Source organism: Cnephaeus nilssonii, assembly GCF_951640355.1.
Source record: "Cnephaeus nilssonii genome assembly, chromosome: 17".
In the NCBI taxonomy this organism is placed as follows: Eukaryota; Metazoa; Chordata; class Mammalia; order Chiroptera; family Vespertilionidae; genus Cnephaeus; species Cnephaeus nilssonii.
Window position 1 is genome coordinate 42,936,285 of NC_137088.1, and position 23,716 is coordinate 42,960,000.

Consider the following 23,716-nt stretch of genomic DNA (forward strand, 5'->3'; position numbering starts at 1 on the left):
GGTAAGATAAGAAAGACTGGCAAATACATGTGGTGTTTTCCAAAGTATTCCAGACAAAGGTCTTCATAACAAACCACGTTATTTAGATTAAATGTGGCTGTGGTTTTATATGATAACTAGAGGCCTGGTGCACAAAATCCGTGCACTCGGGGCAGTCCCTCAGCCTGGCCTGCACCTTCTCACAATTCGGGAACCCTCTGGGGATGTCGGACTGATGGCTTAGGCCTGCTCCTGTGTTGAGCGTCTGCCCCTGGTGGTTAGCACGCATCACAGCGACTGGTCATTCCACCCTTCGGTTGATTTGCATATTAGCCTTTTATTATATAGGATTCATGTGTTTCCCAAAAGCACATCAAGTAGCCTCTGCCAATCCATAGCCATGTTGCAAATAGACTCAACGGTTTATCACCACGTCAGTTTGGGTGCCCTAAGTTGTCAAAGGAACAAACATTTCATCCCCAGAAAGGACCAGAGCCCACTGAGTCTCGCCATTGAACTTGCTGGACTCACTGCATTATAACTGGGCCCAGACAATTAGAATTAGAGATGGTGCAATTATTGGGCGTATTTCAATCACGTGCGCTGCCTATCTCAGCCTGCCCCAAAGACCTTTCTCCCTTTCATTCATGGGCCAAACTTCACAGAGCAGTTAAGTATATACGTGCTGGAGCCAGAATGCCAAGTTCAAAGTTTGGCTCTGCTACACACTGCACTGGGTAAATTTGGGCAGTTTTCTCAGTCCTCTCCTCTATTCACTAATCTGCAAAACAGAGATGACAATTGCTGCTACCTCATAGTTGTTGTGTTGTTGTTTATTTGTCTTGTCTTACTGTTAAATAAGTTAATCCATGTAAAGCAGAACAATACCTGGCACATAGTAATTTCTTAATAAACTTAGCCATTACCATCAAAAGGTCATTAGATGCCATCTGCCTGCTTGTACCAACTCCACTTATCATCTGTGCTATTGTTCACTTAATCTTATTTCATTTTATCGGACTCATTATTTTTTACATTTAGATAATGTGATTATTAAAATAGGAAGTCAGTATTACTTGCCATACAGAGAAAATAATTGTGAAAATGAGAACCATGGAAATAAAAGAGGTGTCACCAAATTGTAGCCAGATACTCTGAGCCTTATGTTTGACCTCCCAGGGTCAAAAGAGAAAAGAGCAAATGAGAGAAAGATGACAAAAGCTCCTGAGCATCAAACAAGGAGGCCCTCCTGACCAGACCAGAGGCATTCAAACAGAACGGGCAGGGAACGACCTCCCCACCTCTGTGTGTGTCTGTGGGGCATGGGCCACCTAAACTCACCAGGCCTTCTACCTGGAGGCAGACAATTTGCCATTGGGATTGAGATTCTCACATTTCTTTTGTCAATTTTACTCAGGAGAAGTATTCACTATTCAGGAAGCATGCCATGACAGTCTCTGTGAGCTGGCACTGAGGGCACAGGGGGGCAGCGTTGGGGTCCTGGCCCTTCGGGACCATGACAGCTACCAACGCTGTACCTTCAGTGGAGTCAGGACTCAGGGAGGCAGCTGGCTGCTTGCCTTTGCTCACCAAAGGATTCAACAAAACAACAGGTGCAGAAGTCACGGTGGCAGTAAACATGGGCACTTAAATAGCATTCCCAGTGTGCCAGCCACTTTCCATTATTCGTTTGATCCTCTAACAACCATGTGAGGTTGATACTGTTATACCCATTTTTCAGATGAGAACATGAAAGTGTAGGTAGAGAGATTAAAAACTCATCTGAGATCACGCAGCAGTGGCAGAATACACAACCCCAGAGTTTGTGTTCCTGGCTACTACGCAGTTAGCCCAACACCTGGCATGTGGATATAACAGTCTATACGGGCTAGCATTTCATAACGGTTATATGTGTGCCCACGCATGTATGTGAAGTGTGCATGTATGTCTCCCTGCTGAGAACTATAGTTCATGTATTCCTCAGAACGACCCTGCGAGTTAGCCTGGGCATCTCTGTATGTCAGTGACCAGTTCCTGCAAATCACATGCTCTGTATTTTAAAATGCTGATTATGGCTCTGGCCGGTGTTGCTCAGTGGTTATAGTGTAGACCCATGCACCAAAGGGTCATGGGTTCGATTCCCAGTGAAGGGCATGTACATGGTTGCAGGTTCGATCCCCAGCCAGTCAGACGTGTGGGAGGCAGTCAATATACATCTCTCTTCCACCCTCCCTTCCATTCTCTCTAAAAATCAATGGAAAAAAAATCTTCAAATGAGGATTAATAACAAAAAAAGCTGATTAGGAGTCTACTTCCTTTTGTTTTCAATAGGAAACAATTACAGTCCACAGCACTTCAATCACAGACACCAAATTAATTTCCTCAGAATAATTAAAGCTCAGTGAAAAGCCTATATTATAAAACACCATCACATCAGGATATAAATGCTTAGAGCATGGCTTCCTGATCACCCAACAGTTATCTTATTGCTACCAAGCAATTGTTCTGCATTCAGTAACCCCACGATGGCTCACTTGTGCCAGAGCCTCCCAGATGACATTCCACAGAACATCTCCCCATGGCTCTGACAGCCAACCAATTTGTTGTGCTTCGAATATAACATGAGACTTTGTTCACACTTCATTTTTTAAAAATCCTACTGAGTTTTGCAATTGTAAATATAAATGATATATACATATAGCATATATTATAGATAATATATATTTAGAAATATATGTTTATAATTTATATAAGCATCAGCCAAAAACATTGTACAGAGTTTGGGTGCTGGAAACCTGTAGGTATTCTACTGGGAAAATGTTAAGGAGAAGTCTTATAGTGAAGATGCCTTGTACAACTGGCATCTCCATTTTACAGATGAGAATACTGAGGATTAGCTAGAAGCGATGGAGTGGGATTTGTACTTCAAACTTCTCTGACTTCAGAGCCTTCAACCTTAACAACTATGCCATAGTATCTGTCATCCATATATATATATATATATATGTGTGTGTGTGTGTGTGTGTATGTATGTATGTGTGTGTATATATATATACACACACACACTAGAGGCCCGGTACACGAATAACATAACGAATTTGTGCACCAGTGGGGTCCCTTGGCCTGGCCTGCACCCTCTTGCAATCTGGGACCCCTCGGGGGATGTCAGAGAGCCAGTTTCAGCCCAATCCCCACAGGCCAGGCCAAGGGACCCCACCGGTGCATGAATCCGTGCACCGGGCCTCTAGTATGCATATAAGATCTTTGGTTAATCTCTTCCTCCCTCCTCCCCATTCCCTCTGAGATTCATCAGTCTGTTCCATGTTTCCATGCCTGTGGTTTCTGCTCCTGCATTGAGTGTCTGCCTCCTGGTGGTCAGTGCGCATCATAGCTACTGGCCGGTCAGCCTGTCGCTTAGGCTTTTATATATAGAGATAACTTAACTTTTCAATTACAGTTGATATACAATATTATATTAGCTTCAGATGTACAACACATGATTAGACATTTATATAATTTACTAGGGGCCCAGTGCATGAATTCATGCACTGCAAAAGGAATCGTGGGCCGCGAGCCTGTGGTGGGCACAGGGGCAGGTCTCAGCCCATCTTCTGCGCCCCTGCCCGCCCCTCACACTGTGGCCTCTGGTCCCCTCTCTGTCAGCAGCCCTGCTCCCACCGTATCTGCTCCCATGAGCTGATGGCGTCATGCTGCTCGCACCTGCTGACAGCACAGAGTGATTGGGGCTGGCGCCAGCAGCAGGTGCAAGCAGGGCCGGCACCATCACCAGGTGTGAGCAGCGGCTGCTGCCCCGATCACCCCTCAGGAGCAGGGGGAGGTGGAGAAGCCCTCAGGGGTGATCGGGGCCGGCAGCTGCCGCTTGCACCCACTGATGGTGCCAAGAGATCGGGACCGGCATCGGGCACCAGCAACAGGTGCGAGTGGCAGCTCTGGCACCGGCTGCGGGTGCCAGTGGGGCCAGCACTGGCAGTGGGTGTGAACGGGGCCATCACTAGCAGCGGGTGCAAGCAGTGACTCTGGAGCCCCGCCTTGGTTTGGTACCCCCACTCACCTGCTCCACCATCCTGCAGCGGCCGATGCCCGCCATGTTCCGTGCTCTGCTGCCAACACCCACCATGTTCTGCACACACCCCCAGGTGGTCAGCACACATCATAGCAACCAGTTGTTTGGTTGTTCTGCCGTTTGGTCTATTTGCTTATTAGGGTTTTATATATATAGATGAAGTCATCACCCTGATAAATCTAGTACCCATTGGACGCCATACATAGTTATTACAATATTATTGACTATATTCCCTATGCCGTATTCTACATCCCATGATTATTCTGTAGCTATCAATTTGTACTTCCAAATTCCTTCACCATTTTTGCCATCCTCCCAAATCTCTTCCCCTCTCTGGCAAGTGTCAAAATGTTCTCTGTATCTAGGAGTCTGTTTCTGTTCTGCTTATTCGTTTATTTTGTTTTGTGGATCCCACCTAAGTGAAGTCATCTGGCATTTGTCTGTCTGACTTATTTCACTCAGCATAATACCCTCGAGGTCTATCCCTGTTGTTGCAGATGGCAAGATTTCCTCCTTTTTTATAGCTGAATCATATTCCATTGTATATATGCACCACTTCTTTATCCATTCATATATTGATGGACACTTCAGTTGCTAGTTGCTTACATATCTTGGCTGTTGTAAATTCTGTCATCCTTATTTTAATATCACAATGGCCTCACTCGAATGCTAGCATTGTTTTGTTATTATTATTCACTGTTACTACTATTATAATTAACTGACACTTACCTAGCATTCATGATGTTCCAGGTACTGCACTAAATACTCCACACATATTATTTATTTACTTCTCACATCAACCTCTGATAGAAACCTATATTATCCCCAACTAACATATTTAAAAAGTTGAGACTTAGAGAGGTTTGGGCACTTGCCCACTGGACATAACTTTCTTAGATAATTTAATCAACCACAAGGCCTTCACCAAGTGCCTACTATGTACTCATTTACGTACAGGGTTATTTAGTGCTGTATTACTGGACAAGGCACTTCATAATAGTAGGATTAGGCTCATGGCTTTGGTTCAAAGGCATTACGTATTTTACTAGTCCATATTTCAATTTTGTTTCTGTAATAAAACCATGCAATTGTATCATGACCTTGGTCTCACCCCTAATAATATGGTGTAACTTATATTTTAGACCTTTATTTAGATATGCATATGTGTTTGTTGCTAAGTTCAAGTAAGGCTGAGTTCAGTTGACTGATGTTGTCCCAGAAAGTAGAATTCTTATGATGCATAAATGATAGCTGATCAGGCCAACGCAACTGCTTGAAGAATTATAGCTTATAGAGTTGCTTGGCAGATGAAATCACTGGACTAATTAGAAAATAATGCATTATGCTGTGCCTAGAAAACTCGCAGAGCAGTGGGAGCAGAGCAGCATTCTGAGTTCCTATGGGATGCCAGTCACAATAAAGCCTGTGCCTTGTGTTCCTTATCTCTTCCCCCCCCCCCTTTTTTTTCCTATCCCTACAGCCCAGAAATTGAAACAGACCCTGGAGCCTTGTGATACTGAGTACCCAGCGTTTGTCTCTGAGCGCACCATCAAGGAGACCTCAGGGAACATTGCTTGTGAAGACTGCTCCAAGTAAGCCCCCCACCTCTGCTCAGTGAGAACTTCCCCAGATGGGCTGATGCGAGGGGCATGCCCAGGATTCCCCAGACAGAGAGGGAAACATGGCTGCCCTCTTGTGTGAGGAAGTATTTCCATCAGCTTGGAAGAAACATCCGTTGGTTTTATTAGAAAGGTCGCTGAGAGTTTGGGAGGCATTCAGAATGCATCCTGGAATATGGGAGGTTTTAGTTCTGTTTGTTGATGGTTGGAAGAAGTCCTAATTGGTGTTTCCCCAATTGACAGTTGGCAATTTCGGCGACCTGTTCCAGGTGTCTTTACCGAAAGCACAGAATCTTCAGATTCACTGAAGTCTGATGGATTGAAAGTGATACTTGGTGGTTCACTATGGGTTTTTCTGATTACTAATACGGTGGGCCTGTTTTTGAAACAGCTTTATTGGTCATTTGGGGGTTCCTTACCTTTTCATTCCTGTGTTTCTACTGGCAGTTCTCTGTTGGGTGGTGAATGTATTCATACTGATTTGGGTTTTCTTTCTATGTTTTGGAAACCTTTTTTTTTTTTTTTTTTTTTCAGTTATATGGTTTGTATATGTCTTCCTATTCCTGGGTCTGGCTCTTCACATTTATGGATGCCCTTAGATGAACAGAAATTTTCTTTCACTTTTATTTTATTGTAGTCTAATTTATTCTTTCTTCTATTATTTCTCTATTTTGTACCTTGTTTCAAAAATGTTATAATGCTATTCTCACGTATTTTTATTCTGCATGCTTGTAAAGGGCTGCCTTTCACATTTAGGACTTTAAACCCCCTGGTGGGGGGAGAGAGAGAGAGAGAGAGGGGATGAATAGGGGCATGAGGTAGAGTCTAGTTTGGTCTTTTCTATGTACTTGGCTTTGTAACCAGCACTTTATATTGAATAGTCTTTATTTTCCAATAGATTTATTATAACACCTGTGCCATGGGCTGAATTCCCATCTATATGCAGATCTGGTCCAGGTTTTATGGTTTGTCAATACCTCTGTCAGCACCCTGTCTCTTTAATTATTATGGCTTTATAATATGGCTTGTTATTTAGAACAAATATCATTTCATTATTCTTCTTCATAGTCGTCTTGGCTATTCTTCCCTCTTTACTCTTTCATATTAATTTTGGAATCAGCTCATTAATTTCCATGACTTATGCTAGAGTTTCAATTAAATTTGCTGTTATATATTTATTTGAAGATAATTGCTATCTTTTATATTGGACCTTCCTTTCCCCTTATAAACTAAATATATCTACTTATTTATGTCTTTCTATGCCTTTCAATACAGTTTTATAATTTTATGTTAGATTTATACTTAGAGAGCTTATAGTTTTTCTTGCTAACATAAATAGTACATTTTGAAACTACATTTTCTAATTGATAATTGCTAGCATATGAGGATATCACTGATTTCTGCACATTGAGTATCTTATATCCCACAAATTACTAGATGCTGTTTAAGAGCTGACAGTTTGTGTATTGATTTTCTTGGGCTCTCTGCATAGACAGTAATATCGCTTGTGAAAATTTTTCTTCCTAATCATTATACTTAATTACTTGTTTTATTACACCGGAATTCTGATACATAGAAGCAATGAGAGTAGGTGACCATGTCTTATTCCTAATTTAAAGGAATTGCTCCTAATAATCCATGTTAAGTATAATGTTTGCTACAGGGTTTTTAAAGTTGTAGTAAAATAAAAATAATATAAAGTTTACCATTGTAGCTGTTTTTAAATGTACAATTCAAGTGCATTAAGTAACTCACAATGTTGTGCACCTACAACTGTTATCCATTCCCAAATTACTGTAGGTTTTTGGTAGTTAACCATTTACTAAGTTAAAAAAGACCTCTTCAAGAGTGTTTGGTGCTGCTGGCATTATTACTTGAAACTTGAATGGATGTTGAATTTTATTTTAAAAATTCTACATACATTACTAAAATAATTTTAATTTTTAATATGTTGACTTACATGGATTACAGTTAAATTTTTTTTCAATCATGACACATATATGCCATAAATATCTTTAATAGTAGATGGGTTGTCGAATGTGAAAATGTACTTGCTTTCCCATGATGGACTTTCATTGTCAGGATTACAAAAACCAACACCATATTTCAAGATTCATCTGCTCATATTAGATGGTGAGCTGCATCTGTGCTCAAAAAGGAGAGCAGGCTACACTTTTCCTTTCTTGTACTGTCATTTGGCTTTGCTCTTACCTTCATTTATCGTCACAAAGTTACTTGGAGAATTTTACCTCTCGAATATCTTAACATTTTGTGTAAGACCAAGTTATCATTTTCTGGTAGGTTTGGTAAAACTCATGAAACTATCAGTGACTGATGGGTTTTTGTTTGTCTGTTTTTGTGTGAGTACATTTTCAACTACTGCATTTGTTTCTTTAGTGGTTAGCTATCTCTCTGGAATTTCTGTTTCTTTTTTAAATGACTTTGGTGATTATATTTCTTAGAAAATTGCCTATTTCATCTCACTTTCCAAGGTTATTGCATGCATTTGGTCATAGTATTATCGTTTGATTAAAAATGCTATCTTATTGCTGATTTTGCCCCCTTTTAAATCAATCTCTTTCTCTCTCCCTCCTTCTCTTTCCTCTCTCCCCTTCCCACTTTTCTCCTCTTCTCTCACTCTTTCTTGCTAAAGTCCCACCCGCCCCATGTTTCATGTTTTGTTTCTCTTTTCTAAGAACAATCATTTAGATTGTTTGATTCTTTCTGTTGTTTCTTTGAATTTTTATTTTATTTATTTTGCTTCTTATCTGTATTATTACCTTTCTTCTGTGTTTTGGGAGTTTAACTCTGTTTGTTTGTTTTTCTTCTAACATTTTGTGTTTGCTGCCTACTTTTATCAGCTTCATCCAAATATATATAATTTCTTTCTGCATTCCAGTTTATCTCCATAAATTTAATATAAGGCTTTCATTATTATTTAACTCCAGCAATGTTATAATTTTCACAATGTTTTATCTATAAATTTTTAAATAGTTTTAAGATTTCCTAATATGTGGGATTTGAGGCTTTTTATCATTATTGATGTCTAATTAAATGGCATTGTGATCTGTATAACACATGTTTTTGAGTATGTGTGGAGACTTGCTTTGTATTCTAGTACTTATCTATGTATTTTTGAAATCAAGTTTCATTCTCTAATAGCTGGGTACAGGGATTAATAAATTAATAAGTAACTATTGGCTCAAATGTATTACTTTGTTTCAAAGTTTTTTAAATGGTGTCTATTTTGTTTTATATTTTAATTGTTTTCAATTAGAGTTTACATTCAATATTTAGGGAGTGTCTGTTTTAGATGGCAATTAATCTCTTACCAGACTGAGGGATTTTTTAACTCATTCATGTCATTCAATTCATTTTGCTTTCTATATTTTGAAGCAGCGTTGCCATGGACATCTCTGTTCAGGATTGGTACAGCTTTCTAATAAATCATTCCTTTTATCATTATGTAAAGCCTTCTGTATGAAAGTGCTTTATGCTTTAATGTCTATTTCGTTTGCTAATAGTATAGGCATAGTAGTTTTCCTTTTGGTAACATTTCCTAGGCATATTTCCCACCCCCTTCCCTCCATTTTCAATTATTATTTTTTTTGTCATTTTGCATTAGGATTTGTCTTATAAATAGAATATATCTGGATTTCAAATACCTGTCTATTGTTAGTAGAGTTAAGTCTGGATTTATTTCCATTTTATATGTTCTCTATTCTTCATTCTTTATCTTTGCCCTCCTCTTTCTTCTTCTTCCAATAGAATGTTTACCAATTTGTTTACTCACCATTGCTTTTTTCTTTTTGCCATTGCTTTTTTTTGTTTTACAGTATTTTGGAAGTTTTTTCCAAGAATGTTCTGGGAGTGATACATTCTCTCATTCTTTGTCTAAAACACCTCATTTCATAGGTACTCTGCAGAGATAATTTAACTTTATACTATCTAAATTGAAATTTTTAAAGATACTATTCCATTGTCTTCTGACTTTTAGTTTGCACCTTTATAAATAGGCAGGTTTTCCCCTCTCTGATGGCTTTTAAGGCGTTACCCTCTCTTTAATCTTCTGAAGTTTCACTGAAGTATGTCCAGATATAAATTCATTTCTGTTTTTTATGTGCTTTATCCTGGATAATGTCCTTCAGCTTATATTAGAGTTCATTAATTTCCTTTTGATTGTGTCTAGTCTGCTGCTTAGAGAATGCATTGAGGTTTTAATATAGATGTCTTTCCTTTTATTCTAGAGGGTTTATTTGCTTCTTTTAAAAATCTGTGTATTCTTTTATATAGAGTCTTATTATTAAATTTCCTATACTTAATTATAAAGAACTTTTAAGGTTATTTTAGCAGTTTAAACTTTTAGGGCACCAGTCTCTTGCTTCTTGTGTCTGCTTTCTTTAATGGCAGATTTTTGCCCATGTGTTTTGTCATTTTTTACTGTAAACTGATCTTTACTATTAATTATTATTATTGTGGGAACAGAATAGAGCTTGAGTTTCTCTTCATCAGAGGTTTATATCTGGGCTTCAATCATGTATCCTATTGATATTGACTGTGCCTGGGAATCGTTGTTATGTAAGCTTCTGTATTTAGGAGTTTGTGCATCATATAATTACAGTAAATATTTTTCCTAAGCAGCATGTACTTTAGGCATAACGTTTGATTTCTCATGCTAATAGCAGAGCCCCAGACAACACCACTTAGCTATAAATGTACAAGTTGGGCTTTTAGTATCTTATCTTGTAAGTATTTTTTTTTTTTTGTATTTAAACATGCATTTTTAGTTTTACTATTTCATCCTGCATGTCGAAGTGTTTAGAGCAGAATGGCTTCCACACTTGCCAAACCGCCATGTCACAGTTTCTTTCCCACCACGGACTTCTGAGAGCAGCCACAGCAAGCACGGAGGTAGAGTTCTTTAGTGCAGGAGCGGTGGGATCCGAGTGTGAGTCCAACGCTAGCCTTGCTGACTGTGTGACCTCCAGCAAGAATCTAACTGCTCTGGATCTCAGCTTCTCCTGGGAAACTTGGGCCATAATAATAGTAAGCATAGCATAGTCTTGTTGTAAGATGGATATCATATCCCCAGTCATCATAGCTACAAACTCCATCAGGTGGCCAGTGTCTCTTAGTGAATGATAGGTGATCATATTGAGTGGATTGTTAGGTTTCTTATTTCCATTCTAAATGAGAAAACAAATAAACCAAGATAGATAACTATTAGGGCAAGTCACAGGTTTCCTTGTTGACTTGTAATTAGAAACTGACATGGGTGCAGTTTAATTAAAAGAAGTGACCTAATGATTTCATACTAATGAGAAGACTACCTGTCATTCAGTGGGAGGTTGCTGCATTCCTGCTGTGGCCAGAAACCGCTGGAGCCTTGGGCAGTGCAAGGATGACCATGATAGAAAGGTGATGTTGAAGGTGTTTGCACCACCATGACCAGCCTGTCTCAGACCTAGAATTCCACGCCGGCTTGAAGACTCCCAGGAGGCTGGGGAGTTGAGTGAGGCCTGCTACCACGTGCTGCTGGCCCCAGGGAGAAGACACTACAGGCTTTGAAGGATTGTCCTTTCCAAGCTTTACCTCCAGACCACCACCCAGCAGCTCAGTCAGATACTACAGAAGCAAAACAACAAAGGCTCAGGGGTCTGAGTGGGGAGAGGAGAAGGGACTGTGCTTTCCCTTTCTTTTTAAATAAGCTCTTTATTGACATTTAGCACATACAGAAAAGTGTACAAACCACATGTTTGCAGCTTGATGAGCTTTCACAAGGTGGACACATCTATATAACGTACACTCACTCAGGCTAAGAACTGAAAGAATAGTCAAGCCCCCCTGCAGCCCCCGCCTGCCCCCTTCTAGGTACAGCCCCACCTGCCAATAAGATAACCACTCTCTTGATTTCTTACATCACAGTTGGTTTTACCTGTTTCTAATGTCAACTTGTGAGATGGCAATTTAGTGAATAAGATAGGAGAGCTGATATATGATTGATGGAGGGAGGTTTCTAAGGAGTTCACTTGGAAAACAAGATAGGGCCTTAGGAAAAAAATTAAACATACTTTAGGACTTCGGTGAACATTACTGGTTTTATAAATGATTTTTTATTTTTCATTTACAGCTGACATACAATATAATATTAGCTTCAGGTGTACAACATATAATTAGACAGTTATATAGCTTACAAAGTGATCACCTCAATAAGTTTAACACTCACCTGGCACTACACATAGGTACTACAATATCATTGACTATGTTCAATGCTATACTTTACATCCCCACAACTATCTTGTAACTATCAGTTTGTATTTCTTGATCCCTTCCCCCTTTTCACCCATCCTCCAATTCCCTCCCATCTGGCAACCATCAAAATATTCTCTGTGTCTATGAGTTTGATTCTGTTTTCTTTATTTTGTGTTAGAGATTCTATATATAAGTGAAACGTATGGTATTTGTCTTTGTCTGTCTGACTTATTTCACTTAGCAAGGATCCACCCATGCTGTTGCAGATGGAAAGATATTTTTTATGGCTGAGTAATATTCCATTGTATATATGCACAAATTCATCTATTGATGGACACTCAGGTTGCTTCCACATCTTGGCTATTGTAAATAATGCTGCAAGGAACATGTGGATTCATCTGTCTGTTTGAATTAGTGTTTTGGGTTTAATAAGATAAATGCCCAGAAGTGGTATTACTAGGTCCTCTTATCTTTTGTTATAGCTTTTGTGTTAAAGTCTATTTTGTCTGATATAAGTATTGCTACCCTAGCTTATTATTTTTTTGTTTCATTTTCATGAATTATCTTTTTTGTCCCTTTGCTTTCAGTCTGTGTGTGTCTTTCTATCTACAGTGAGTCTCTTATAGACAGATATGTAAGGGTTTTGTTTTCTTATCCATTCAGACTCCCTGTGTCTTTTGATTAGAGCATTTAAACCATTTACATTTAAAGTAGTTATTGATAGACACATTGTTATTCCCATTTTATTATCCACATATTTTTTAAATTTTCATTTATTGATTTTAGAGAGAGGAAGGGAGAGAAAGAGAGAGAGTGAGAAACATTGATTTGTTGTTCCATTAACTCATGCATACATTAGTTTCTTCCTGTATGTGTCCTGACCAGAGATTAAACCCACAACTTTGGTGTATCTAGACACTGCTCTAACTGACTGAGCTATCTGGCCAGGCAATTATTCATGTTTTTTTTTTTTTTTAATCTTTCTTTTTCCTTTTCTTAAAGAAGTCCCTTTAACATTTCTCATAATGCTAGTTTGGTGGTGATGAAATCCTTTAGCTTTTTGATGTCTGGAAGTTCTTTATCTGACCTTTAATTCTGAATGATAGCTTTGCTTTTTATCACTTTGAGTATTTCTGGCCAATCCCTCTGGCCTGGAAAGATTATGCTGAGCAATCAGCTGACTGTCTTATGGGTGCTCCCTTGTAGATAACTAACTGCTTTACTCTTGCTGCTTTTAAGATTCTCTGCATTGCCCTTTGCATTTTAACCATGTCTTGGTGTGGACCTCTTTGGGTTCATCTTGTTGGGGACTTTCTGTGCTTCCTGGATTTGTATGGCTATATTATTCATCAGGTTAGGGCAGTGGTCGGCAAACTGGGGCTCGCGAGCCACGGGCTCACCAGCCGCGGTTTGCCGCTCTGTTGACTAATGAGTTTGCTGACCACTGGACTAGACTAAATGTTACCATGTAGTTGGAAGCTGTGAGGATTAGGCAATTGTGGAATATTGTGTGCAGAGAGGTAAAGGGTAGTATATGACAGTGGTCGGCACTCATTAGTCAACAGAGCAGCAAACTGCGGCTCACATGTGGCTCATGAGCTGCTGTTTGCCAACCACTGGGTTAGGGAAGTTTTCCATCATTATTTCTTCAAAAAATTTGTCATTTCTTGCTCTCTTTTTTCTCCTTCTGGTACCCTATGATGTGAATGTTGTTAAATTTGAAATTGCCCCAGAGACCCCTTAAACTATTTTCATTTTTTGTATTCTTTTTTCTTTTTACTGTTCTGACTAGATGTTTTCTGCTACCTTGTTTTCTGAGTGCTGATTTGATTTTCTGCTTTATCTAATCTATTGTTGATTCCCTCTGATGTATCTTCATTTTAATTATTATCCTATCTAATAAAAGAGTAATATGCAAATTGACCATCACTCCAACACACAAGATGGCTGCCCACATGTGGACACAAGATGGCCGCCACAAGATGGCCAGCAGGGGAGGGCAGTTGAGAGGGACCAGGCCTGCAAGGGAGGGCAGTTGTGGGCAATCAGGCCACCAGGGGAGGTCAGTAGGGGGCGATCAAGCCTGCAGAGGAGGGCAGTTAGGGGTACCTGGCCGGCAGAGGAGGGAAGTTGGGGGCAACTGAGCCTGCAGGGAAGGGCAGTTGCGGGGGACCCAGGCCTGCAGGGGAGAGCAGTTGGGGGGGACCAGGCCTGCAGGGGAGGGCAGTTAGGGGTGACCAGGCCTGCAGGGGAGGGCAGTTAGGGGCAAACAGGCTAGCAGGGGAGTAGTTAGGCATCAATCAGGCTGGCAGAGGAGTGGTTAGGGGGTGATCAGGCTGGCAGGCAGAAGCGGTTAGGGGCAATCAGGAAGGCAGGCAGGTGAGCAGTTGGGAGCCAGCAGTCCTGGATTGTGAGAAGGATGTCCCAGATTGGAGAGGGTGCAGGCTGGGCTGAGGGACACACACACGCCCATGCACAAATTTCGTGCACCGGGCCTCTAGTATTCTATATTTTAACTGGTTCTTTTTTATGTTTTACATGTTCATTTTTATGTTTCCTATCTCTCTAGAGGTACTCACTGAGTTCACTGAGCATTCTTATAACCAGTGTTTTGAACTCTGCATCTGGTAGATTGTCTCCATGTTGTTTAGTTCTTTTTCTGGAGTTTTATTCTGTTCTTTTATTTGGGAAATGTCCTTTGTTTCCTCATTTTAACCACCTCCTTGTGTTTTTTTCTATGTATTAAGTAGAGCTACTACATCTCCTGCTCTTGTTAAAGTGGCCTTATGTAGTAGGTGTTCTGTGGGACCCAGTGATACAGTCTCCCTGGTCACCTGAGCCAGGTACTCCAGGTGTGTCTCTTGTATGAGTTGTGTGTGCCTTCCTATTGTAAAAGACTTGATTTCTCTTGGTATGTCAATGGGAGGGACTGACCCTCAGGCTGATTGGGTGTAAGGACTAGCTGTGACTGTAGTGGAGAAGCTGTTGTATAGAGGCTCACTCTATGGAACAGGATTCACTTTGGTGGGGCTCTGTACCAACCAAGTCTGCCGTTTGGGTGTGTAGTTTGTGGAGGTGGTTGGGTGGTGCTCTGGTGTGGTCTGTAGCTGGCCACTGGATATGTTGGTCTGGGGCCTCTTGGGAGGAGCACTGGTGCAGGTTAAGGTCAGCCACTGCCTGTGCCCCTCCTGGAGCCACTTTGAGCTTCAAAGTGACCTGCAGATATTTCTACTTGTGCTGGGTTTGGGATTGCTTAGCAAGAGGTACAGGGCATCCCAAGGCAAGATGCTGCTTGTTTGGGGTTTGTGAGCCTTTGAGAGAGTTTAGGAAATTCTGAAGCATGAGCCAGAGAGGCCATTTGTATGGCAAAGGTACTGGCAGTGTCTTGGGTTGGCCTGCAAGTTGGGTGGGGAAGGGCCTCAGGGAATCAGCAGGGAGGGGTGAATGGTGTTAGCCAGGTTGACAGAGACTCAGATATGGTGCACACCTGTGCAGGCTGGGTGGCGAGAGGGCTCAGCAAAGGAGCAATGGCAGCTGTCTGCACTTCTGTCTGGGAGAAAGCTGCCTCTCCAATCCTTCCCCTGATGTCAGACAATTCAGTTTCTCCTGGTTGTCCTTGGCACCTTTAGACCTGCTGTCCCATTGCTGGAACTCAAAGCAAGTGAGTCCAAGTAAGTTTGTCACTGGCTCTTTAAAAGGAACACTTTTGACTCCAGCAGTTCTACATCTCAGTCACAATCCCCGTTGGTTTTCACAGCCAGAAGTTATGGAGACTTCTCTTCCCAGCACTGGACCCCTAGGCTGGAGGACCTGGTGTGGGGCTGGGTCCCCAAGCTCCTCAGGGGGGACCTCAAGAGCTGAGATATCGCTTCTGATTTTTTTAAAAAATATATTTTTATTGATGTCAGAGAGGAAGGAAGAGGGAGAGAGAGATAGAAACACCAATGATGAGAGAGAATCATTGATCGGCTGCCTCCTGCACACCCCACACTGGGGTTCGAGCTCCCAACCCAGGCATATGTCCTGACTGGGAATTTAACCTTTACCTCCTGGTTCATAGCTCAGTGCTTAACCACTAAACTACTGCTGTTAGGCTCCCTCCTGATTTTTAATCACCATACGTGGGTTTGGGACTAGCTTATTCCTTATCTCTGCCCTTCCTACCAATCTTAATATGGTTTCTTCTGTATATTCTTAGTTATAGGACTTCTGTTCAGCTAGACTTCAGGTGACTTTCAAATGATGCTTGTTCAGTAGTTTAGTTGTAAGTTTGTTGTGGTCTTGAGAGGAGGAAAGCAAAGTATTTACCTACTCCAATATCTTGATTGGAAGCCTTCAGTGAATATTTCTCGATTGCCTATCAGATACCGGACACTAGGATATAACAAATAGTCTCTTTGGAGGCTTGAGAAGGATGGAGCCCTCTGCTTCTTGTCTTTTGCATATCCCTTTCTGTTTTTCCTTTGCTCCATTTTATGAAATAAATTTACTAGAAAATATATCTGAGTATTTGGCAAAGTATTTATGAAGATAACATTTTGCATTTCGTGTGACCTTTGTATGCTTAAAATACAGTATGGTAAGGAGAAAAATACTGATTTTGTCATCTCCCTCTTCTCAATGGCCAGTTGATTTTTCAATATAACAGCCATTATGTTTGATAGAAACCAGAAATCCAAATTTGCATCCTTTACATCTGAATCTGGTAGAAATTTGTCAACCATTGCAGAATTAGTTCTCTAAGACAATTACTAATTTCTGACTAACTTTGTAGGTAACTTCAGGCCAGGGGCAGTGACATTCAAAAATAACACAGTTCTACAGCATTTGGCTAGGAGTGAGTTGGAAACTGAGTTTGGTGAAAATTATAGTATTTCAGAAATTACGCACTAAGATCTCTTTCAAAGAAAAACATCTCGCCTCCCGCAATGGAACATACAAAGCGATGGCCATTACAAACCATCCTCAAGGCAGCGATTACTTTCCTCCACAAGCGATGGCCAACCAGAGAACCGCTTCCCATGGGAACAGTCTCTGTGCTCTTGGACGGCCCTTAACAGTCTTCCCATCTCCTAGAGGAGTCTGATGGCCTGGGTGCCTGAACACCTGGCTAGAATTCAGGAAACCGTGTCATGTGGTTCTAGCGTATAGTCAAAGTCTTCTTGGTCTCCAATGATCTTTGAAGACTAGCTGCTCCCAACTCCATTTCTGTGTCCTATTTCCAGAATTCCTTGATGGTTTTCTGTGGAAAATACATCAAGAGGTGACTCAGGGGCTCTAAATAGAAACCTTTAAATTGGCAACTCCAAAAAGTGGACATTTATCTGACTATATTATGGAAAGATATATTATAACAGAGGGACAGTATGCAATGTTTAAAAAAGGATTTTCAAAAATATAGGGTTCATTAAGAATGCAGGAGCCTAAAAGAAAATAAGAATTTACATAAGAATGTCATTAGGGTTGGTGGCTTGGCTGGTTTAACCAATCATTTTCGTCATTCAATATCCCACTGATTATTAAATTAATCTGTTATTCAAACAGCAATCAAAAACAACTCAGCCCATATTTTCTGGGCATTTGTGACTGTCAACAAGTTACCAAAACTGGATATCTAAAAAGAATGTAATTTAATGTTTTACTATTTTCAAATACATTACTCTTGTTCTTGATACCCCTTCAACCTCGGCTGAGAAAAGGGTCTACAAATGTTTCTTTGGAATGAAAATCAATCACTGAGTTAAATACTTATAGCCAATTAAGAAAAAAATATTTTAACCAATCAATCAAATGTATAACATGTGCAATGCCAGAGCTTTAAAAATCTTGTCACATTTCAACGCAGACAAGATATTAATTTCTAAGACAAATCCGTGGGTTTTCTTAGTGTGTCTCTTTTTTTGGTAGTATCACTCATCACTTTTCACATGAATTATGTTGCCATCAGTTTCACTTTGGGATCTGAACACAAGTTTTGCTCATCTTTCTGGAAGCCCCCAAAGCTGTGGCTCCACTTCTCTTCTCTCATCACTTCTCCCCACGCGCCTTTCATTTACCCGCTAAGCGGAAAGAAAGTAATTGGTCTCGAAGCTGTGTTGACATATTTCGTGGGCTCCAGTTCAGAGAACCATAGTTCAGGGATTCCATTTTCCTACAAACTACTCCAGTTTCCTGTTGAGGTCTCACGCTGGGTGGGCCATTTACCACAAGTCTTCAGACTGTTCTCGGCAATGCCCTGCAGGTGTTCTTACCAAGTGGGCCTTCTGGAAACGACCTGGAAAATGGACCCACTGAGCAGTGGGGACACGGTGTCTTCCTTGAGTAAAGGCTGAGAGGGTGGGCTCTGGATTACCACACTTGACAGTACAAAGATTTTTTTTTTTTTTTAAATCCTCACCTGAGGATATTTTTCCATTGGTTGTTTTAGGGAGAGTGGGAGAGAGAGGGAAAGACAGAGAGAAAGAGAGAAATATTGATGTGAGAGAAACACATCCATTGGTTGCTTCACACATGTGCCCAGACCAGGGCCCAAACCGGGGAGGAGCCTGTAACCGAGTTACATGCCCTTGACCGGAATCGAACCTGGGACCCTTAGGTCCACAGGCCGACTCTCTATCCACTGAGCCAAACTGGCTAGGATGACAGTGCAAAGATTTTAACCAGCTATTCCAACATTTTGGGTTTGAGTCTGCTCATCTCTGCAGGGGACATAATACCTGTCTCATAAGATCTATATGTGGGTTAAAAAAAAAGTATAATTCTCGTACTTAGCACAGTGCCCAGCACAGAGTAAATGCTTGAGAAATGGGAGTTATTTTTATAGAGCACAATTCACAAACCCATCTATGTTGACTGGGATGTAAGAAAACCACAGGACTCCATTCAGTCCCCTCTGCAAGATTTCTTAGCCTGGAAGGTAAAACTAATGGTTTCAATCAGGAAAAGTAATTGGTGAGGTGTTCTGCTCCAAGGAAACTGTCCTAGATAAAGTAGATCTTGGATTTTTACCACTTCCTGGCTCTACTTGAGCTGTTGGTTCATAAAAAAAAAAAAAAAATTGGAATTCTAAATTAGGGACTGCACATTTAACAGTGATCAGATACTTTATTACGCAAATTACATACAGAGTTTGCCAGTGGGTGTACATTCATGTCATGAATAATATAATTTGTAGGCGTTAAAATGTAACAGTTTTTAACCACTTAATTTGCAAGTATACGCTAATTTGTTGAAATATTTTTGTATCTCCTGCTCCATAGATTCTTGCCAAACTACTGTACTCAATCTTGTTTAAAACATGTAAATAAATATGATTCAATTTCCCATGAAATAATCATTGGCCCTTTCAAATGGGCTTAGTTCACTTTTAAACAACTCGACTTTCCACTCTCCGATAAGATTAACACCAAGGTTCAAATTCTTCCTTTTGGAGAGTGAGGGCTGTGCGTTTATTCTCCTCCGGGGTTCCCATTGGTGTCGTTCACTCACTTGCACCTTGTGATGGTGGCTGGTGATGGCAGAGCAGTGGGTCACCCAAATCAAGTTACACCGTGTCACGCCCATGCAGTGGGGGAAACAGCCTCCTTCTTCCTCTATGTTGTTGCTTCCTGTTCTGCATCTCGGAAGTGGTAGGAATAACGACTGGATGCTAGAAGTGATTTCTTTCCATGACAAAACATTTAAAATATGACTATCAAATTTAAAAGCTTTTCAACTACGTGTCCTGTAACATTCAGGACATGCCACGCATCCAGGTTACATCCTTTTTATATTATGGATCCGGAACTAGGTTTGAATAATTCTGTGCTCTTCCAGTGAACAACCTAGTTAGGGCTGTATGTTTGTGGCGGCTAAAACAGGCAAGGAAAGGTAAACGCTTATCTTAGGAGTTTTGTTTTGAGCTGTTGAAATAGTGTCAGAGGCGAAAATGTAGTCCAAAAGTGTGAGAATAATTGGGATGAAAACCTTTTGACTTTTGGACCAATTCTCAATCTCAGTCCAATGGATCAATGGAGCGCTTTACGGGAGACGGGACTTCCCTGATTCTCTTTCTTAGATGCTCAGGGGGAAACAGGGCCCTTATTTCTAGAAGCAAGGATGATTACCACTTTGAGGTTCCACATAGAATGGCCGTTGTTGTGTGAGTGTTGCTATCTTTACAGGCCCTTTGATAAGCAGTGTTTGGAGAGGTTTTAGTACAGGAAATGTTGTAAATTACTGTTTTCCCTCACGAGTCCATGATGCAAAATGAGAGGGGCGCATGTCTATAATGACTAGGCAGGTCTCTACCTGCCATGAATTAGTCTCACAAACAATTTCCCATTTGTACATTTCTTAATGTGTGGGAAAGCAGGGTGGGAGCACAAGTAAGTTTGGCTGGGCTCACAACCCAGGGAGGCTTTCCTCTTCCATGCTGGAGGGTAGGGGACCAGCAGAACCCAGGACTATTTTTAGAATGTTTATTTGCATGTGGAGTGGAGGGGTGAGAGCTGTACCCACACTATTGACGTTTGCTAGCTGCATTTCTGCGGTGTATTGTCTTCGTCCCAATGGCTGTTTGTGCTGCGACGCCCACCATCCCTACCTCAAAGAGCAGTCTGTGTTCCTCCCTTGGGCTGCCCTGGGCTGCACCTGAAGTGGCTTAGCAAGTTGCCAAAACCCTATAGATGTGTGTTTATTAACTCTCCAGCTTGCCCTCCATTTGTTTAGCTTGGAAAGAGTTCCTGTATTCCTATGGGTATTAAAAACCCATCTGATGTATTAAAGGAGCTCAAAGGATCAAAGCAGAATGCTGCTTGAAATGCAGCATATTGAATATAGACATAAAATCTCTAGACACAGACCACTTTTTCATGGGGCATTTTGTATGCTCAAGAAGGAAATTCATTTTTTAATGATCAGCATTTCTTTGGGATCTGGAGTTTCTCTTTTTCTTCAGGTGACCTCCACTCCCACCTTTTTAGGATAACTCAGGATCTTGACAAGAATCCCCTTGGCAACCTAGGGTAGAGGCAGGCATTAAATCTCAATATAGTTTTCATGCCTAGGAAGACGTAGCCCAGGAACCTTAACAAACTCATCGGCTACTGGCTAATGACCAAGGTCTTTGTGCATTTGGAAGAAAAATGGGTGGAGAGGGTACGAAATGAGGATCAGAGTCACCCATGATCCACAGTAATTAAAGGTGTGCATGATCAAAGTGAGAAGGATGTGGGAGAAATTCTCAGGCTTGAATCATCGTATCAGAGGCCACAGTGACTGCCACACTGACTTTTAGAAAACCAATTATATTTTTCATGAGTGATTCCATTTCTATTGAAGTAGGTTGCCCCTGCAACCTTGGGTTATTTTTGGTGACTCCAAGCTTATGTGAGAATTCATCTGTGATATCCATTTATTGAATGCCTACTTTTTACCAAGAACTTCATGTCTATCTCCACATTTATTTTTCTTTCCATGTTTTTCAATTCATCTGCATTCACCACGTAGGAACCTGAGGCTCGAAGGAGTTCAGTCCCTTGACCAGAGCTACCAAGTGCATGATCTGAATTGGGTCAAGGTCTGCCTGACTCTGAAACCTGGTCAAATTCCTGTGGCATCAGTTAAATGCTTCTCTGTCATGATACCAAGTCACCTATGTAGCCACACATCAGACTGGGTTCATCTCACCATCAGGGTTTGCTTTGGAAACTGACAATTCCGCTATTCACTTGACCTATAGGAAGATATGTACAAACATCCAGTTTGGCAAGAGCCATGCACTTCCTGATTGTCAGTTTCGTGCAAATGTCTATCAGACCTGCTAGGGGGTTCTCTGGCAGCCTCAGATTAAGCATCTGTTTACTTGTCTTCTTCCCTCACTCAAGCAGATGAAATAGGCTGGAACAGTGGCTAAAAGCAGTTCTGGCTTTGGTGTCATATGAACCTAGGTTTGCATTCTCAATGCCATCACTTCCTCATTGGGCCATCTTTGCCTGTAAGAGACTTACTCCTCCTAGTTGTCAACTGCTTGACTGTAAAAAGAAGATGCTAATAGTACCTGCAGGGGGTTGGGTTGATGTGCGCATCACAAGGTACAATTATAAAAAAGGCTTCTTCCAACATCTGGCATTTAGCTGTTACTCAATAGCTGGGGGCGGGGGTGGGGGGGTGGGGGAGTCAGAGTCAGATATTGAATTCTTTGTAGATGGGGACATGTCATGTTTAATTCCTATATTCCTAGCGCTTAACATAGGGCCTTGTATATAAAATAGTGGTCAGGAAATTGTTGATTGAGGCAAAGTTTCCCAAGAGAATCATAACCTTGTAAAGTGTGAGCCACAGGGGAGGGTGTGTGTGTGTAATTCTAGTAGCTGAGACACCTGCTATTTAGTGTGATATTTGAAAACAAGTATCTGTTTTGAAAACAACTAGAAGCTCCGATTCCCAAGAGCCGAAAGAGAACTTAGTGATTTTCCTTAGGAAAAGAGAAGGTGGTCCCTGGAAGGGGGAGACTTGTCTGAGGCCCCAGAGGGAAGGAGCTGCTGATGCCAGATCCAGGCCCAGCAGGCAGCCTGCCATTCAGGAATCTGTCTCTGCTTCTCTGGCATAGCCAATAATTTTTAAATAACTATCAGCTAAGGAAAGCAATACATAAATAAATACAGGATGGGACAAAAAGAGACTTACAGTTGTGAGTACACGAAACAGAGAGCTTATTCTTAGATTATTATCTATTAATTATTGTATTATTTTCCATTGGAACATCTGTAAACCTACTCTTGCCCCACCCTGTATTATATACTGGTACACAAACATGGTAAATAACTTGAATGCTTAGTACATAAGAATATATAATGAGAACTTATTCTCCCCCCACCCATGATCCTGCAACTTCTCCAGAGGGACAGAGCTTGTGTCCAGTCCTAGTCGAGTCCCCAGGGATGCCTTATGCAAATATAAGCACACAGGTCCATTGAATGTTTCACCACTTTTTTTTTTTTTACAGAAATGATAGCATACTATACACACTTGATATATCTGAGACTATATTCACATATTATATAGGTTTGCATATATATATATATATATTTTATATATATATATATATATATATATATATATATATATATATTTAAATATATTTTTATATATATATATTTAAATATATATATATATATTTTTTTTTACCTGCAATTCCATTTTGGAGGATGTTTTCATTTAACACAAATTGGACTTTTGTTGTTCCAAAATGTTGGCTACTTGAAACAAAATAGAAGTTAATATCCTTGTGTAATGTGTAATTTATGCATATGATAAATTGCTGGAAGAATTGATGGGCCAAAAGGTATGCATGTTTTTAATATTGACAGAGGCTACCAATATATGTTCTGGAGATATTAAATTGATTTGATCTTCTACAAATTTATGAGAATATATGATAGTTCTACTCTTACAAATACAATGTCTTACCAGAATGTTTTGCCCTTTGCCAATCTGGTAGATGAAAAATGGAAAATCATTGTTGTCTTAACTTTTCTTTTCATGACTGAGGTTAAATATATTATGTTTGATATTTATTTCTCTTTTGGTGTACTCTCTAATTATAGCTTTCTCCATTTTTCTCTTCTGTTGTTAGTCTCTTTTTTTAAGGATTTAGACTTTTATATTGACCTAATGTAATAAGAAAACTATTTTCCTATTTATTTCATTAGAAGCATAGTTTATTATAACTATTTTTTTTCATTATAAAGTTAATAAATGGCTATTATGAAAATGGTAGACAATTATCTACAGTCTCTAC

At 40.4% G+C, this 23,716-nt stretch overlaps 1 protein-coding gene across 1 annotated transcript in view; it reads left to right on the forward strand.

Annotated features, from left to right (window-relative positions):
- The window catches only part of CACNA2D3 (calcium voltage-gated channel auxiliary subunit alpha2delta 3), a gene marked incomplete at both ends in the record, with an annotated part of 817,125 nt that overhangs the window by 753,211 nt on the left and 40,198 nt on the right, over positions 1-23,716 (forward strand). The window contains one exon of the mRNA XM_079795466.1: positions 5,544-5,655. Within this exon, the coding sequence (XP_079651592.1) occupies positions 5,544-5,655 (112 nt within the window). The remainder of the gene's footprint in view (positions 1-5,543; positions 5,656-23,716) is intronic.